The sequence below is a fragment of the Gambusia affinis genome, linkage group LG22 (genome assembly GCF_019740435.1).
Source record: "Gambusia affinis linkage group LG22, SWU_Gaff_1.0, whole genome shotgun sequence".
Classification (NCBI taxonomy): domain Eukaryota; kingdom Metazoa; phylum Chordata; class Actinopteri; order Cyprinodontiformes; family Poeciliidae; genus Gambusia; species Gambusia affinis.
Genome location: NC_057889.1, coordinates 9,143,903 through 9,162,577, shown reverse-complemented (window position 1 = coordinate 9,162,577; position 18,675 = coordinate 9,143,903). Strand labels below are relative to the sequence as shown.

Here is an 18,675-nt window from a genome sequence, read left to right as displayed (position 1 = left end):
AAAATTTTTCACAAATGTCTAGATCACTAATGTGAAATGATATAGATTTATACATTCATGCATGAATGCTAATTTAATTAGGAGCTTTCTTGATCTTTGTCTTTTATTGTGTTCCATGGTTATTACAATGTTTTGCAAAGCAATTTATGCTCTTTTTCACATTAAATCTAAAGGCACTAATATGCATCATTCTGATTTTATGTGAATGACCAGCAAAACATACAAAGTTCAGTTTATAGACTGTATGTGGAAAACCAATCCTTGCCATATTCCCATCAACTCTGAACAGAAAAAAAACAACAACAAAAAAAACACTACCATAGCAGCCACACAAATTTTTGATAGTGGGTGTGGTGTCTTCAGACTATTAATTGTTTTCCTTTCATCTCATTTGTGGATATTTTCAGTGACACCAGAGTTACCATAGGTCTCTTTTGCCTCTTTGATAAATGTTCTTCTTGTCAACCTTGTCTGTCGGTCACGATCGACTTCTGCTGTTGGATGGTCATTTCATTATCTGCAAATGAAATGACCAGATAATGGTCATTTCATTTGCAGATAATGAAATGACCAGTATTCTGTGAGGTTTTCAAAGCTTTTGATTTTGATCAATAACTTAAACCTGCTTTAAATTTCTCCCCAGCTGTTAATAGAACAATCTACGCTGTTTTATGGTCTCCATGTTGCTGTTTGTTCACTAATGTCCTCCAACAGTGCCAAACTCTGACACCATATTACACCACATCACTCTGCTTAGCTGCTTCAAACAAGTACATGACTACATAATTAAGTAGAGGAACGAAAGCTCTTGCTGTAAAAGTTCAAAGGATGATTAATTAGCCTTTTGGATAACATTCAGCAAACTGTTTTTAATTACATTATTATGATGAAACAATATCGTTACGACAGATGTATCAAGATTGCACAGGTGATTTAAAACTCATTGACTTCCCACTGTTTTTAGCCTCTAAGTCTGGAAAACACTGCAGGGTAGGGAACACATCCATCAGGACTGTCCTATTACTGAATCCTGGAGTTCCCACCTGCTTCCATTAGACCTGCCTAGGAGGATCTGTGCATGCATGCACTGCTTTAAGCTGTGAGTCTGTGCTTTCTACCCTGAGGATCTGCAGTCTGTGCTTTCTTTTCGCAATCTCTAGCCTACTGAGGACAGGACTATTGCCACTTTCAGAGCAATAGTCACCCACTCCACTTAAAACACTTAGAAGCTGCTAACAGCTCCTGAGTGTTTGTCCTTGTCAGAATATATCAACTAAAATAGATGCATTGCATCTATTTTATAACAATTGTCCTCCTGTGTGATATAGCTGCTGAAAAGTAAGCCCCCAGCATGGTGTTAATGATGACAGCACACACAGCTAGGGAAGGGATCACCAGCTCACATAAGCTTAAATGATATACATCATAATGAGATTATGTTTGGGTTATTCAATTCCAGGAACACAAGTAAGCATGCCAATTTCCCCAGAGAAGCACAACATTTATTCTGAAGTATGCAAGTCATAAAAATCAAGGTCTTACCTCTTTTTATCTCTATAAAAAGGTGTTTCAACGTTAAGTTTGTGCTTCCGTAGTTTAAATACTATTAAGTTTTTATTAAGTGCTATACTACACTACTTCTTCTCTTTTATTGCATCCATTACTGTATCACTGTAGTTCAAGCAGAAGAAACACGGTGGCTAAGTTTTTTAATGTTATTGGTAAAATGTGGTCAGTAGAATAAACTTTGAGATAATGGAGATCCTTTAATGTCGCATTCTGTGTTGTTTTCAGGCCTGCTGTCACATCTTGATGCACAGCTAAAATCAATCCTCCTCATCAGTGGCGCGCATAAAAGCTTCAGTCATCTAACGCCAAACTATTTCCCCCTGAGCATCTGTGATTTAAGTTTATTATTAAACTTGATCTTGTGTACTGAGAGCAATCCTGAGGTTAGATCTTTTTGTTTGGTGAACTGTTTTAAGAAGAAGTTAGGTATAGGGATTTTCTGTTTTTTGTTTTTTTTTAGCTAGTTGCTTCCTGTCTTATAGCTGCCAGGCAGGGAGATTAGAGATTGCATGTGTGTTGTTTAATGATAATAACTGTTCTTACTTTCAGTCAGAAGGGGGGATTTTCATTTATTGTTTGACTCTGATGTTTATTTCATGCTTTCTTTTAACTCATGAGTGAAATCCTTAACATAAGTTAAATCTCTTTTACACTGAAATGGGTTTTATTCAGGAGTTTTAGGTAGTTTGGTTGCTAGATTTGTTTTCTGTTTCCATCTCAGATTTTAGATCTATCTACACTCAAATATTAATTCATTAATTTTACATGCATCATGTATCCTGTTCAGTGGTGCATCCTTTTTATTTATATCATGACATATTTCTGCAAGTCCATAAACACGAAAAAGCATAAATATTAGATTACAGTGAGCTCCGTTCATTGATGCTCTGTAGAATGCATGCTTAAAGCTATAAACTGCCTTAAACCTTGAATGATGAAAAACTGCTGCAATACTTTGACTCTAGCATTCAGTCAGGCTTTATCACATAATATGTTGGTTAGAAATGGTGTCAGATGGTAATCTGTAAAGCAGTCACTGCTTTATTGTGGAAAAAAATCACCACTAGTCCTTTTTTTAGCTTGTCTGAATCATTCTAATAACTGTTCTCAGATCCCTTTTCTCTAGTGCTCAGTGCTGTATGAAGCTTAATTGGTAAAGCATGATGGCTCATTAAAAGTGACAGAAATGATCTCTCTCTTGAACGCCTCAAGGCCTATTGGCGCTTCCCCAGGGGCTAAACACTCAGATCATCAGATGAGGAGAAAACGTTTCTTCTCCGATCCCTGGAGCATTGTGCTGGTCAGATGGAAAACAGGGTCATCCCAAGTTCCCCAACACATCATTCCTTGATATTTTATGACTGTTATACTAGATTCAGATGTGGGGGGAAAAAAACCTCACCCATGATTAATTATGAACAATATGTTTCCTTCTATTTATTCTTCTACTCTCTAATGTGTTAATGATAGAAGGAATCTGACACAATTAGAGGCGTCTTCTAAGAAGCCCACAGTGTTTTGTACTCCAACCTTGTTATAATCTTATGATGCAACTCTCTGCACCTTGATTCTCAAGGTTTAGATGTAGCCTCGAAGGATAAGAGCAATAACAGTGCAACCTAACTTCTTCTTAGAGCTCCTGTCAGTTAGCTTGGTATAAAGTGAAGATAGATTAAGGTCAAATGCCAGTTTAAAAACTTACAGTGCAGTTCGCAAAAAGAACTAAATACATTCATCCTCATGGCTCCCCACTTGGCATCTGTAGTTTACAATTATTTATATTCATTGATCAGGTTTCGTGAAAAATATTATTCAGTTTGAGATTGAATAGAGCTGATCTCATTTACTCTACATATTTTATGTTCTTGTATCTTATGAGAACTAGTTCATTCTTGATGTTTAATTTTTCTAATTTCATGAAAGCCCAAAAACAACTGCCTGCCTGTCTAACTTGTTTATGACAGCCTGCATGACACAAACATGTTTTTGAATCACATACAGACAACTTTTAAACATAGTCTTACATTGTGTATAGCTGATGATTTTTCAGTGTCCTCATTCTGAACGGTCATGTAGCATTTTACCAGACATTTACATGATTGCACTTGACAGACTTTCCATTTTGCACAAGAGGAGGCAAAAAGTGGCGAAATCAAATCTATCATGGATGAAACAAGCATGGCAGATGTTGTTACCGCTGCTCTATTTAATAATGACATGCTCAAGCTGAAGCAGGTAACAGCTGAGTCTCGTTATTCTTGCTCTCTGCAGAACACTACTTCCATCAATAATGGAAGTATTCATAATTTTTTTGTGCTCCAGTTGCACAACTTTGAAATTGACAATCAAATGACACGTGCAGCATCCAGATGTACTTCCAAAAAGTACATCTTTTTGGAAGATGTACTTCCAGAAAGATGTACTGCATATATGTCCCATGCAGCGTACATGTGACATACGCTGCATGTCACATGTTCTTCCTTACATTTGGCTCACTAGGTCAATTTTTAACACTGGAGTTAAAATTAGAAATAGTGATGTGATGTTCAAGAACAATTGGGTTCTTTTGAAAGGTTCTTTGTCCATAGAACACTAGGAATCAAGTCTCAGTTAGAGAGAGCCTTTCTTTGTTTTTCACAACTTTGCTTGTGTACATGTGTGGCACTGTGAAAGACACCTAGGTATGCAGTGGGAGAGAGGATGAGGACGGTCACGATGCACTTCCTTTTTTTTTTGGCATCTTCTTGCCTTGTGTTGTTTAATATTAGTCCTCTGCCTTAATTGTTATATTTAATGCGGCAGAAGATTTTGGTTTCTGCCAAAGTAACTCAAGTGTACTATTTTCTCTTCCATTTGTTATATTTTATTCCCATTACGTTGGTTTTATATTACAAGTAGAACTAAAATACAATTAATGCACACAACACTTGCGATACAGAAGCACATGGATATTCTATATTTATTTTTTGCCACCTTCCTAAAATAATAGCCAAAGATATTTGTTGCCATAAGGGATTTGTTTTTCTTTACTTAAAACCTTTTTTGGAAATAAAGAGGTGGGGATTTTTTTTTATTTTATTTTTTATTTATTTATTTATTTTTTGCCAGTATCACTTTTGGAAAAAAAAATGACTTGGGTTATTATTTTGGTGAGGTGATGATATTGTAAAGTTGATTTTATGAAAATATATCAATAACCAAATTTTTCAGCAAGAACATGCTGCTATTCCTTTTTACAACTTCGGAATAAAGATATACATTTTACTTAATACAGATGGTTCAAACTTTTTTTTAATGAATTCCACCCACACATGTCAAGTTTCTCTAAATGAATATAAGACTATATTAGCAATAAAATGACTTCTTAGAAATATGAATAATTTAAACAACGCTTCTGAACGGCTCTTTGGAGTGAAAAAATCCTGAAAATTTGGTTTCCTTCAAAGAGTTTCATAACTAATGTGACCAACTTTATAAGAAAAACTAATAAATCTCAGCAAGCATACAGGAATTAACCCCTGTAGTACAGGAATATCCCACTATCATAACTAAAGGTTATGGTAGAACCTTTCACTGACTCGCCTCTCCTCCACTGACTAATGGAGACAGAGACAGAGCAGCAGGCCCTGCCATATTGGAGGAACAGTTGATCTATTTTAAGCTCTCTTGGTTTTTCATTAAAGTTCCTCCATAAAGAAAGTTCCTTTCAACTTCCTGCATTTGCACTTGTAGGAGTTTTTATTACACTCAAAGATGATGGACATGGTTATAGTTAGGAATACCATTCGTCTCTTTTTATGCTGTACTTTGTGACCCAGCTCCGTCTTCACCATGGAGATGCAGTGCAGTTACTGCATCACTGGATGATATGCGCGTACCTTCTGATGTAATCAGAATGACAACACTGACAATACAAGCAGAGAAGTGATCTCCCAGTAATACTTTAAGCACAATTCTATTAATGCTGTGTATGCAAACACAGCTCTGACTCTGTGAAGAAAGCCCTAGGTAATAGTGGACTCGGTGTCCTGCACTTCTGAACCTCCCATAGAATTACTTTTTTTGCCACCTTTCTTTATTACAACTTGTAGCTTTTAACATTTTAGCTGACTTAGAAAAGGTCCAGCGCTGTTTGCCTCGGATTTTATCCTACACACTATGCACAGTATGTAAAAATATCTATCTATATATGGATGTGTGTGTGGTGGGGTGTGCGTGTGTTTATGTCTGACAGCAAAGATCAAGCAGCATCACTAATAAGCTGGATCTACAGTGGAAGTTGTGTTGAATTTACTGACAGCAAGATATAACTGTTCACCCCACGCAACTCTGTTTCAATCTTGCTTTTCCATCTCAACACTTTAGCGCTGTACTTTTCAATCTCCGCTCTGTTTTTCCAAGTGTCACTCCAAGGCTTCCCAACTAATTTCTGTGAAATGGAACACTTTCTTCAAACCAGCATTACCATTATAGGATTAGAACTTTCCACCATTTGATAATTCTGAAGCTGAGGAGAAAGGTGCAATAAATTTCAAAATCAGCTGTCAGTTTTTGTCTGGTTTTATTTAAATATGTTGGATCTAATTTTTCCAAAGGTTTAATGTTTCATGTAAGTCCCTTTAAACCAACAGTAGATTTTTGTTGTTTTCTACAAACGAAAGAAAAACAGGAAAATAGTAACTTTGTTCTGTTAATTGAACAATATCAGTATACTACCTTTAAGTTACCAAATAGGACAACTTTTTCCTGTTTTAAACAAGTAATACCTCCATAAAATAAAAGTTAGAGGGGATTTTGTTCTCAAAGGTCTTTAATTATCTCACAAAAATCCTTTAAAATCATTTTTTCCTCAAATGGTATTATGTTACCTTAAAAAATCAGTGTGAGGAATTAAAGATGCCATGATTATTTTCTCTATAATCCAGGACCGTTTTTTTCCCTTTACACTGACAAAATTAGTTTTTTTTCCTCTTTCAGAGAGATACAGAAAATTAGTATACCCCAAAGATTCCCTTATGTCTTCAAATTAACAAAAAAAGAAAAATCAGCATCAAGAATTCTGACTTGAGGAGGGATTAAAAAAAGTTTCCGATTTTTACTTCTCAAAGTTGTAGAGTTTTTCAACATAAAAGAGAAAGCCGACATTTCATTCATCAAGTGCCTCTTTTGTGGACCTTTTGTGAGTTTTAATTAATGAGGCAGACAATAAAGTCAATAGTTAGGACTTTCAATTCCAATGCATCTGTAAAAAACCGTATGCTGCTGAAAGAGTTGACTGCTGCAGGCCTAGCAGCACTGTGCAGCTTTTCTTTACAAATCCCTTTTTATGGTTTTAATATATATGTTAGTAACTCTGTCCAACTACATCATTGTCTTTCTTTTGTATTTCTTTCCTATTATTAAAACTTTTATCGATTTAAAACAGCTGGTTGTCCAAACTGATACTGCAACAAGTTTCTTCTCGCTAAAAGGGAGCTGTTCATCATTTATTTTTTCAGATTGCATTAATGATTAGATGGAATAAAGTAGGTTACTTTTTATAGCTTATCTTTCACGTTTTGGTTGGATTGTAATTGTGTGACTTGACCAAACTGAATTCTGCTACTGAATTACCCGGTAAGTGTGATTTTACGAATGTGGCACAAACATATTCACTGTATAATATGATTTGCTTCTGTCCTACAGTTATTCTACAACAGATGGAATGTTTTTTTATCCATATATCACCTGCTTGGACTTTCTGCTTCTCACTATTTATATTTATTTTGTCACTTTTATTACTTTTGGTCAGATGATCCCTACTAAGAAGCAATAGTTTCTTCATCATTATTTCTGGGCTGTTTACTGTCCCAGTGGGTTGCTTGTGAAAGAGATTTGTTAGAACGTTGATGCACATAGGCTCAAACAGACAGTTGCCCAAACAGAAATATATTTCTAGTTTTTACACATTCATAGTGCAGTACTAATACAAAAAAATACCTAATTTATTTATTACTTTTTTTCTATGAAAAGTCATGAACCCGCATAGCAACACTGCATTATCTCGGTAAACAACTGTAGAGAGGATGGTTTGCCAGTCTATTGGTTTTGTAACTGTGCAGTTTGAGGCCTAATTAAATTCATTTTATATACCGGTAATGGGTGTCTCTGTTTTTACACCTATACAGTATCTCTCACAATCTTCCATTTTCAATCCATATTTATCAGCTTCGTTGCTAATTTTTGAATGGTTATTTAATAAATATGGTTATGTGAATAAATCTGAGTTTAGTTACATTTGTATCCGTAGAACAATTCCTGCATTTATTTCTCCAAATAAATATCAGAACAGTTACACCACTTTCAAATATAATAAATTTCATTCCCTGAATAATAAAATTCAGGGAATGCTATTGGGAAAAAAAGTCCCCCAAACTTGGTTTGTCCCTTTGGTCCTTGATTTTATACATTTTAATGCCACATATTCCCATGCTTAGATTCCACCCAACTGCATGGTTGTAAATTAAATATTTTGCACAAGTCATCATTTATTCATAATCTTGGGAGATGTGCTGGAAGAGCACATTCCTGGAGTGTCCTTGAGCATTTAGAGAACTTTAAAAACTATTTTCAGAACTGGCAATATTCAAACTTGTGCTTCACCCTGAGGCATCTGTTACTTTTCTCCTCTTTACTGCTAGCCCCGCTGGCCAGAGGAACATCAGCTGAAATAAGAACCTTAGATGTCAACATCTCTTATGATATAATGTTCCCATTGATAGTCATGCAGTGAGGGTTCATATATCTGACATTTCTTGCTTTAATCTTTTCAGTTCACTCTAAATGTGATTATCCAGACAGTCCAGGAAGTGGTTTGGAAGTGAGCTCGCTGAGGTGTCTTCACTCTATCTCCGGTAAGCCACAACAAGCCCAGCAGCTCATTGAGTCCATCAGGCTGATCAGACTTTCAGCAGCAATGCAAACTGAGAAAAATGGCAAAGTCAGCTATTTCAGCAAACTCCTAAATTGTACCATTTTTTCAAAGGTGATTAAATCTTTCAGCAACTTGTAATTAAAACTCCTACTTCATGTGAAGTAGCAGAAAAAAAAAAACTAGCAAGGAAAAATATTTTTTAACAAAACAGCACTGTTTCTTTATTTTAATTATTATGATATTATTATATTTTAAAAGTTGTGACTTGTAAAATGTAACAATGCATACTGTCCACCACTCAGGTCACGTCTCATAAATTAGTTAAAACTTGTGATTCAGTTTTCTGAGCTACATCTAAAAAACAATCCCTATTTTAAAGTCAGAATCACAATTTTAAAGATTGCACTGACCATATTCATTATGCTGACATATAATTATTACTTCCATACCTTGGTGTTCATAGTTTAACTCCAAATAAAACAAATTATCTCTTTGATCAAATTGAACATGTGCAGAGCATGGTTTAACTAACACTGCTGGCCACATACAGAGCAGGACTCTCTGTTCTCTGCTCTAGTTATGTCGAAGTTTTGAGGGGGAAGCCCTGTCGTTCTGCAGCTAAAAGCCTCACCATCCACTGAATAATGAATACAGATTCCCTATCCAGCCTATCTGCACACTAGTTCAAAGGCATTCTGCTACTCCATGCATAAAGCAAAAAGACACACAGCTATATGCTAATGGCCCTCAACTTCAGGGGCTCTGCTAAGCTCAATGAGACCTGCAAGTCCCCCCAATGTTGATGAAGACAATGGTGAAAAGGAAGAGATCAGGAATGTTTTGAAGGGTGAAGAAAGTACAACAATGGGGCACCGGTCACAATAAAGATGCCTGTGCACTTGCCTGCACTTATTGCGCAATCCTTCAAAGTGCAGGAAGAACATGTCATTCCAACAGAGAACTGGACACTGCACTGATGCTGAGATGTCAATGACCTATGGGACTGAGGTGCAAGAATCAGTCCAGACTTCGGAGGAGCTTAAAATGAGAGCCATTCTTTGTTGTACCCATCGCAGTTTTAAAATATAAATAAATCATAGTGAAAATATATTTTGAAAAAACAACACCATCGCTGGTGGGACTGTACAACCCTATGAGTTCCATGGTGAGTTTGAGTGAGTGGAAACTTCCTGATTAAAAGCAAAACAAGGAAACTGGTTATCAGTAAAGGAAGTAGCACTCTACTTGTTAGCTGATCAAAGAAAAACAGTTTTTCTTTGTGAAAATAGCACTTCTATCCTCTGAAAAGGGTTTGGATGTGTTTGAGGCATTTTCCTTTTTGTTTTTAAGATTTTATTCTTTTGAGTCTATCCCATAGCACTGCTCTGTCTCGCCAGTTTTGGCAAATTTTCCATCACTTCTTTCTTGATCCTCAATTTTCCTCTTGTTCTTGTTTTTCCCACCTTCTTTTTTTCCATGAGCCCTTGTGTTTCAGTTCATCATAAAACTTGTTTTTGTTCAGTTTGCGGAGTTTGTAGGAATGCGATTTGGGAATGTTTCCCATAATCTCAGAGCAGCCATGCTAAATAAAGACAGGCCAACCATAACCAGAAGGACTCAAAGGAATACAGAGAAGTGTGTTGTTGTTGAGAATATTCTCATTTACTGCAGCTTAAATCCTCCAACCTTTGCTTAAATATTCAGCTTCCATGTCTGGCAGAAGCACTACTTAAACCCCCTTGCTTTTTTCACAGCTGTAGGAGGGAATGAAAAACCTTATTTAGAGCAGAGTGAGAATCGTAGACCCCAGCTGGCAATAAGCACACAGGATTTGTGACTTGCAAAATTAGCCTTTTGCAAGTCATAACTTTTGCAGATAATTCCTTAATAAGCTGTACTGAAGCAACAATGCTCGAAATATTTACTGACAACTGTGTGGGTAATATAGGCACATAAAGAGTGTCTTGGTGGGATTCTCACACGGTTTAAACAAAATGGCTTCGTAAATGTATGGAAGTGTGATTTGCAAAGTATTCATAATCTTTTAACTTTTTCATATTTTGTCACTTCAAACCTGCAAACTTCAACGTATTTCACTGGAATTTTAGTTAATAGTGTCTGATGTTTTCCTCGATTCCTCAAAATGTATTTTGTTCACTAAAGTTCTCTAACAAATCTCTAAAAACATAATAGAAAAAACTGTATTCACACTTTAATTAAAATACAGGCAGCTTATATAACAAGACTTTGATTTTGGTGACTTTTTAGGGAAAAATTACTACATTTTTAGGGGTATTCGAGTAAAGAGGGCTGAATACATATACATGCCACACTTTTCAAGTTTTCATTTGTAAGAAAAAGGACAATAAAAACATAACTGTTGTTTCACTTTGCAGCTGTATGCTACATTGTGTTTGTTTATCACCCAAAATCCCAAGAAAATAAATGACAGTTTATGAGACAAAATGTGGAAAGTTTCAAGGAATATGAATACGTTATAAGGTATCTTAGAATCTGCTCCCATGATTTCCCACAGATATACAGAGAAAAATAACTTCAGACTTACAATTACAGTGCTATATATAATTCAGTAGCATTAAGGATTCAAAATCCAAGACAAAACATAAACAGACCTGCGGTATATATTTAGCCTATTTTTTTGCTAAATTCTTCTAAAAGATTTTATTTTTCATAAAAAATAAAAATAAAACTTCAGGAAAAGTTACAAAACTCTTTTGAGTTGTGTGGTTGGAAAAAAAACGGTGAATCACTTTACACTTCCTGCTGTTGGCTCAAAATTCATTTATAGCTTTTGGAAACACCAGATAAGCTAATTAAGTTCTCACAATTCAGCCTGTGGTTGGTGAGTATTTCCTATTCACGTGAAGCAGACTTTAGTCCAGAGGTTAAAGCCTCAAACACAGTACATACAACCATTGTCTCCAGTTTTTTATTAGAAGAATAGTATATTAAAGCACCAGATTTTTATATTTGATAGCAGACGTTTTGTTTGGATCAAACTCTTGTATCAAATCCTCGGATTCAGAGAACTTATGTTGTTCTGTTTCAATACTCACATCAGTGTGCTTTCCACTAAATCCTATAAATTTAATGCCTCTATTGTTTCTGCCAATTATGGAGTTTCTACTTCAACTCATTAGGGAAACTTTCAATGTGTGAAACCAGCATGATGTTTTTCTGATAACAGCAGAGTGAGACAAAGATACCAACCTCATTAAAGTGAGCCACCTCCCCGCAGTTCTCTGCTACGCGGCTGTAGAGGGGCAGACCTGAAAGAAAGAGAGGATCCAGAGATTAAAAGGCAGTTGACTTAATGGCATCATGATGGCTGAGATTGAGTGGGCAGACTCAGCCTGGGAAGGTTTCCACAGAAAGCAGCAGTCAGAGTTTTCTATACACAAGACAGTATAGATGCATGGTTTGGATGGATAACACTGCTGCTACCGTCCAAAAAACTTTCTGAGTATTTGTTCACAGTTGCTTTTTATTTGTTTTCAGCAGAGGGACAATTAGCCTCATAATTCTCCTTTGGCTCGATTTAAATCTATAATTGTGACCCCAGAGAACAACATTTCAGACAGTTCAGGTAATTATTATATATGAGTTTTGTTAGCAAACCTATTTTTTGTAGCTTGTTAAGCTCCACCAGCAAATTCTGATATATACTGTGATCTTTAAAAAGGGTAAAGCTTGCTCTAAAGTAGAGGAGCTATAGAACTGAATTTGTTGAGGTTTCTTTAAAAAGGTTCTTCTCTTCTTTTCTTACTGTAATCTAGTTATAATTGTCCTCAAATCACTGCCAAAACAGACACATTTAATACGTGAATTCATTAAGTCGGTTGTTTCTACAAATGTGTTCAAATATGGGACTTTATGAGTGGCGGTACTATTATCTGTGAATTTAAGAGGGCTGTTTTTACAGGATGAATTGACTGCATCTCATTTTAGCGCCAATACACATTGTTCTATCTGAACAACTGCTGCAAAACATACAGACATGCAAGTGTAACACTCACAGTGTGTTTACAGCTAAAAGAACAGACAATAAGATCAGTGCTAGGTTCGGCTATGGGAGTAGAGAAATGTGTAATTGTATTAATTAACCCAAACTGTATAAACTGCTGCTGATGGCAGCCACACACACACACACACACACGCACGCCCACACACACACACACACACACGCACGCACACACACACACACACACAGACACAGTGGTCTTCACACTTGCTGGCAAAGCTAGTGCTAGCTACAAAGCCTTAAAATATGTTAGTATTTTACTGCAGGTACACATTGTTCCTGTTTTTTGGGGTATAAATGTGACTTGACATAGATGCCTCGTTTTTCTGGGCATGCCTCAAAATGAAAATAATAAATCAAGAAAAATATGAGGGTCTGCAATTGAAAATGGAGTCTTAACATGCTACACATCTCTTCCATAGGTTTTGGCTTTCTTTTATGTATAACAATGACAGATCCATTATTGGTAAATTATGCAAATTAGTTCATTCAAATCAATCAGTGTTGGCTAAATTTAAGCCAACACTGGCTTAAACGTTTCTCAAGTTACACATTTCTCAAGCTACTGAGAAATGTGTGACAATGTAAAATAGTTCCATTACCTTCTATATTTGACTAAACCAATGAAGTAGTTCACAAAAATACAAGAAAAGTTATGAAAGATGCAAAAGATGTGAACGATGAGACAGCAAATTTCCTGATTAACTCTTCAACCAAGAGAAGGTCACAAATTTTAAAGAATATAAAGAACAGAAGTCAGATTTAGTCTCTTTTAATGGTCCAGCATTCTGTTGCTGAAGTGTTTATCAGCCCACTGCACAGCTACACACCTCCATCATGCCTGCAGCATCTCCTGATTGCCTGGCTGCTTTGTCCCACTCTGCTTTGTTGAGTTTATTTGCTTTGAATAAGTGAGGCTTAATGTGAGAACATGTGGACAGTCATACAAACTTAAGCATACACATATATTAATAAAGCACCCTGTCATTTTAGCTTTAATAATACATCTGAATAGAAATCCTGGGTGCTGCCTATCTGTGAATAACAAAGCTTGACAATATCTTTTCATTCATCTATGAAGCAAACACACATCATCTGTGCTTAGGAGCAAATACAAATGCACAACAGAAAATAGTACAGCTGAAAACATACTAAACTTGTTTTAACTTTCACATTTCATCAAAACAAGCCGCTTTTCATTTTTCCCCATCTCTGCCACATCTCTCTGAGAATCTGCACCACCTCATGAAAGCCCACGTCCCTTTGAAGCAGTTTTTAAAAAAATAAATAGCGTTTCGCAGTCAAAGTGGGAGAAGAGACAACACACCTCCTACATTGTTGATAACAGTGGCCTCTCACAGGAGTGATTTCACCCAATGAGAGAAAAATAGATAATGTGTGGCTTATGTAAGGTGCTCCAAACATAACTAAAGAAAACTTTCCGCCTATCACTTCAAGTTGGTGCCATTGCCCAAAGAGGGAGATATAAAGACTCACAAAGTTGAGTTAACATAAATAAAGAGAAAACCTTCCTAAAATGAGAAGCACATGTTTTATTTTATGAAGTGAGAAAGAAATCAAGCAAGGAAGAAAAGAAGAAGGTTGAGATGTGCTATTTTTTTTGCCTTTAGTTTATGTTCTATTTCATTACAACGGACTGAAAGCGTTTTGGATTTGAACCAAATTTCCATACAAGCATAAGAGAAATAAAAAATGTCTCTACAGAGAGGAAAATTATTAAAATATATGGTATTTAAAAAAAAAACTCCTGTTGGGTGAATGTTAAGACAAGACTTGATAAGTGCAAGACAAGAGCAAAGCTTAAAGTTTTCAAATATCTCCAGGCAAAGGCACTTCTCTATATGGTCTCATTAATGATTTCACAGAATATTACACACTTAAACAAATGCTCTGCAGGCTATGGGCCAACCAATGAGCAACCAGTACAGGAGCACTATTCTTTAAAAAAACCCAGAGCAACAGATAACAGAGAGTTCATTAAAGATTTGTCAAGAAATCAATTAATTTTTGACGCCTCTTCGTTTAAGGCGACCTCAGTTCATTGATTATATCTACCATTCACGGGTGCAAGAAGACAGTTTATAATTAAGTCTTCTTAGCGTTGATTACAATTTTGTAATCTCCTGATGTATGAATGGAGGCCTTAAAGTTTTTCAGTGAAAGACTTAACGTGTGGATTCAACTACAGAAAGAAAATGTGAGTAAATTTACATGGTCAGCGACCACAAATACACAAAAAATGCACAAAAGTTACAGCTCAGTAAATTGAGACATACGCTCCAATCGTGCTTGTTTGTCAAATTAAAAGTATTTTTTAAAATAACAATTAGGAGGTATTACACATATAATCAGGTTTATATTAAAATCATCACTTGGTTCTTCATTATTTTTAGCCAAAGTTATTAAGACCCACCTTTGGAGTCCTCTGGTATACAGGACATATCCCTATGGATTTTTAAATTAAACATCTCTTCCCACCTTGCAGAAAAACCAAACTATTTTATAGTATAGTCCAAACATTCTTAAAAGGACAGAGGTCAAAACCATCCAGTCCAAGACAAGTTTTTATTTATGTTTAGATCTTTGTCCTGATTAAATATACAGTTGTTTTTAAAGTAGAGCTTTTAAGCCATTAATTTGTGGAGGTATTTGTCCTTCTTCAATAGTTCTACCACATTCCACAATTTACTCCAGCAAAGTCCCCCAGCATGATTCTACCAACCCCATGCTTGAAATTGTTGGTAGAGTCATATATATATATATATATATTGTTATTCTGGACAACCAATTCAGTCTTTGTCGCCTCTCAACATAAAATGTTTGTCTAGAAGAATTTGGCTTGTTTATGTGAATTTCTCAGATGAGTGTTTTCCAACACGACAATGATCCCCATCACAAACTAAAAATAACAGGAGACTCTTTAAAGACTGCAGCAGGATGTAAAGACAAGCTGAAAATGGTTCAATGGTTTCCCACTCTGTTCCCATAGGGACCAATGTTGTGTAACATTAAGGTGTGTCCCTGCTCCAACTCAGCTGTTTCAAATGGCTGAATGAACTCCTGAGCTTGCCATCAAGTTTTCCAGTGGCTGTTAATGAACCATTCATTTAATTTAAGGTGAGCTGAAGCAGCAAAACACCTATAACCTTCAGGCCTGGAGCTGTAAATGGTAATTCTTTGGCAACTTGTTCCCTTAAAATGGGCAGCAGCTGACCAGCACGTTACATGGCGAGTAGAACAGATGCACTATATGCTGAGGCAGTCAGTCCTCAGTGCAGCTGTCAGAGGTCCTACACAATTTTACTGAATTTCTTTATTTTCCTTTCTATCAACTGTCAAATAAAAGCCAAGAATATCTTAATAAAAACAGGTAGTAGCCACAGCAACTCCAAACACATAATCATGCAGCTGTGAGCCAGAACAGCTCCAAAGTAGGAAGTGATTCATGTGTTGTCATGCAAAAAGTGTCTGACGGAAAAGTAGCAGCAGAAGTTTAATAATTGCTTATATTAAGTTTAATGAGTCAGCAGCACAACTTGAAATCTATTTCAGATTAAGTTAATTTGTGTCTACCTGGGAATTATCCCGAATATTAAAGCATATTTCCATATGAATATCATCAAAAGAGAGAGGAAAACCAATGTTTCTAAAGCAAATCTTTAGAAACATTCACATAACAGCTGTATTCACACTGGGATTAAATTGTACATTTAATCTCAGTATGAATCTATGTAATCTAGCGATTACATAGATTCATACTTTATATCTGTGTTTGTCAGAGTAAAGGGGTCCGGGTAAAAATGGATTCAACTCTCTTCAATTCTTTATTTGTAAAACACTAGAAACCATGTATAATTATCCTACCACTTCCCGATGATGTACATACAGTTAATGAAAAGTAGCACACAATTATATGCTACTTTGTGTTCGTAAAATAAAACCGTTAAAAAAATATATTAATATATTGTTATCATAATGTGAGAAAATATGAAACAGTCTAAGTATTCATGGCACATTACCTTCTCATTGTGAACCATTTTGACAAAACAAAGAAATTTGCAACCTGGATGACACTAAAAACTTCCACATACACAAAACACTGGTGAAATTATAAAGAGATGAACTGAAGCTACTAAGCTGACAGTTTCTCCACGGAGAAAGGAGCCCAGAGTCTAATTCCTGACAAGGATGACACGGTTCATGTAATATCTGTACCCAAGCGAAATCACTGCAGCACAGAGCCTAACACTGAGAGGCATTCTTTTCTCCACAGAGCAAACACGGCTGTATGAACAGAGCAGACGAAAGGACAAGAACTGGATGTGGGTTTTGTACCATCTTCCGCCCTCAACATGATGACACTGGGTTTTTTAAATCAGAGTTGAGGAGGCACTAAGCACCTGTCAGAGAGCACTGATCACTGTCCAAGGTGCTGAAAGATGCACTCCTGTCTCCTTATCTCCCAGACACAGAGTAACACACTGAGGAGTGAGTGAATTCACACTTTGTTAACCATTTTTTATGTGCTAGAGCTGAGGTATTGTGCATGTGTATTGTACAAAGCGCGAAATAAGAAAGAGCCTGTTTTTGTACATAATAATGACAAAGAAAACCTGTTATACAACAGTAATGTGATCTGCGGTTCCACATTACTGTGTGCTTTAGCATATTTTCCCATTGTCTCACATTTAGAATATATTTGATAATTTTTTTGCACTGACAACAAAACACTTTGCAAAGGCTTTTTTTAGCCTTGAACCTTTTCTTATGTTGTCTTGCTACAGCTATGCACCTCCATTTATTTCATTGAATTGCATTTAATATGGTAGACCAAAGCAAAACAGGACATACTGTATCTGTGAGGTGGAAGGAAAATTATACAGTTCTGAAATGCTTTACAAGTAGAAGTTCAGAAAAGATTGTGTGCATATGTTTTCACCCTTTTTACTCTAATATCCCCAAATAAAATGCAGTCGCATTCAGGATTATCCTAATTAGCAAATGTGTAATTTGTAAATTAGAAAACCACTAATTTACAAAACCATTTACGACCCTTCAGGGCTTTCTGCTAGCCCACCCGCAGTTTTGCAAGCCATGAGTGGAAAAGAGGGGGCAGCATCATGCTGGGGGAATGGCTTTGTTCAACAGCAGGGAAACTGGACAGAGCTGATTAGATGATACGGCAAACTTCTAAGACAACTTAGAGGCTGCAAATGTCCGGGGCAGCAATTTGCTCTCTTTCAGGGCAAAAATACCAAACATTAACTCATGGGGAGCTAAAAACAACACTCTTTTCAGAATTTTTTTTTTCTTTTTGTAAACTTATTTACTTCCATTTAGCAATGATGCACTGCTGTGCATACGTCTATCATTTGTAAAACAAAATATGCGAAAATGTTCCAGCAAGTTTTCTGGGATACCCCCAGAAACTTAACACCACTCGTTTATTATGCCCCAACGTGTTATACACTCGAACTTAAACTAGGACACAACATAGTGTTAAACACGCGGGCTTCAACATGCATAAATGTTGCTCCTACCTCTGAATGTAACTTTCGCGATCCTGTCACCTTTCCCCCGAAGGTGAGCCACCGCCTTCAGGTGAACCACTAGAGACATCATCAGTGCGTTTTGGCCGAGGGGGAGTAAATTTTTTACTCCGCGCAGATAAAACTTGAACCGAATTGGTGCATTCACTGATTTAATGAGAGCCTCTGCTCGGCTCTGGATACGCTCTGCCCAAAAAGCAATCCCCTCTCCCGCAATATGGGCTTTTGTATAAGACAGATAAAAAAGAAAAGAAAAGAAAAAGATCAAACTGTTCCTGTCAATATTTTCTCCGAACTCCGGGCATGGTTCCTGGCCGCCAATTTCTGTCGCTCATTTCCGAGCTGGCGCTGGATTTTACGCTGGTCGAAGCGCAGGAAGGGCGGGGGCGGGCTTCACTTCCAGCGGGAGGATGCTGATGCTCTAATTGCAGGGTTAAAAGCAGAGGCAAGGAATTCAAAGGAAAATAGCTTATATTCTTTGTTTTATGTGACTGTAACTATGTGACCAAATAATTGGCTATTTATTGACTCCCTGTCTTATTTACATAAACTTTGTTTAGCTAACACAACACGTTAAATCT

At 36.4% G+C, this 18,675-nt stretch overlaps 1 protein-coding gene across 8 annotated transcripts in view; it reads right to left on the bottom strand.

Annotated features, from left to right (window-relative positions):
* Positions 1-18,429, bottom strand: part of otofa (otoferlin a) — a 67,168-nt gene extending 48,739 nt beyond the window's left edge. For 5 of the 8 annotated variants that reach the window (XM_044107380.1, XM_044107384.1, XM_044107385.1 and 2 more), the window contains exons 1-2: positions 18,086-18,429; positions 11,714-11,772 (exon numbers count right to left, since the gene is read on the bottom strand). In XM_044107380.1, coding sequence (XP_043963315.1) covers positions 11,714-11,772; positions 18,086-18,167 — 141 coding nt within the window. In that variant the 5' untranslated portion in view covers positions 18,168-18,429. The remainder of the gene's footprint in view (positions 1-11,713; positions 11,773-18,085) is intronic. The other 3 variants (XM_044107381.1, XM_044107383.1, XM_044107382.1) reach the window with 1 other exon arrangement.
* Positions 18,430-18,675: the final 246 nt, after the last annotated feature.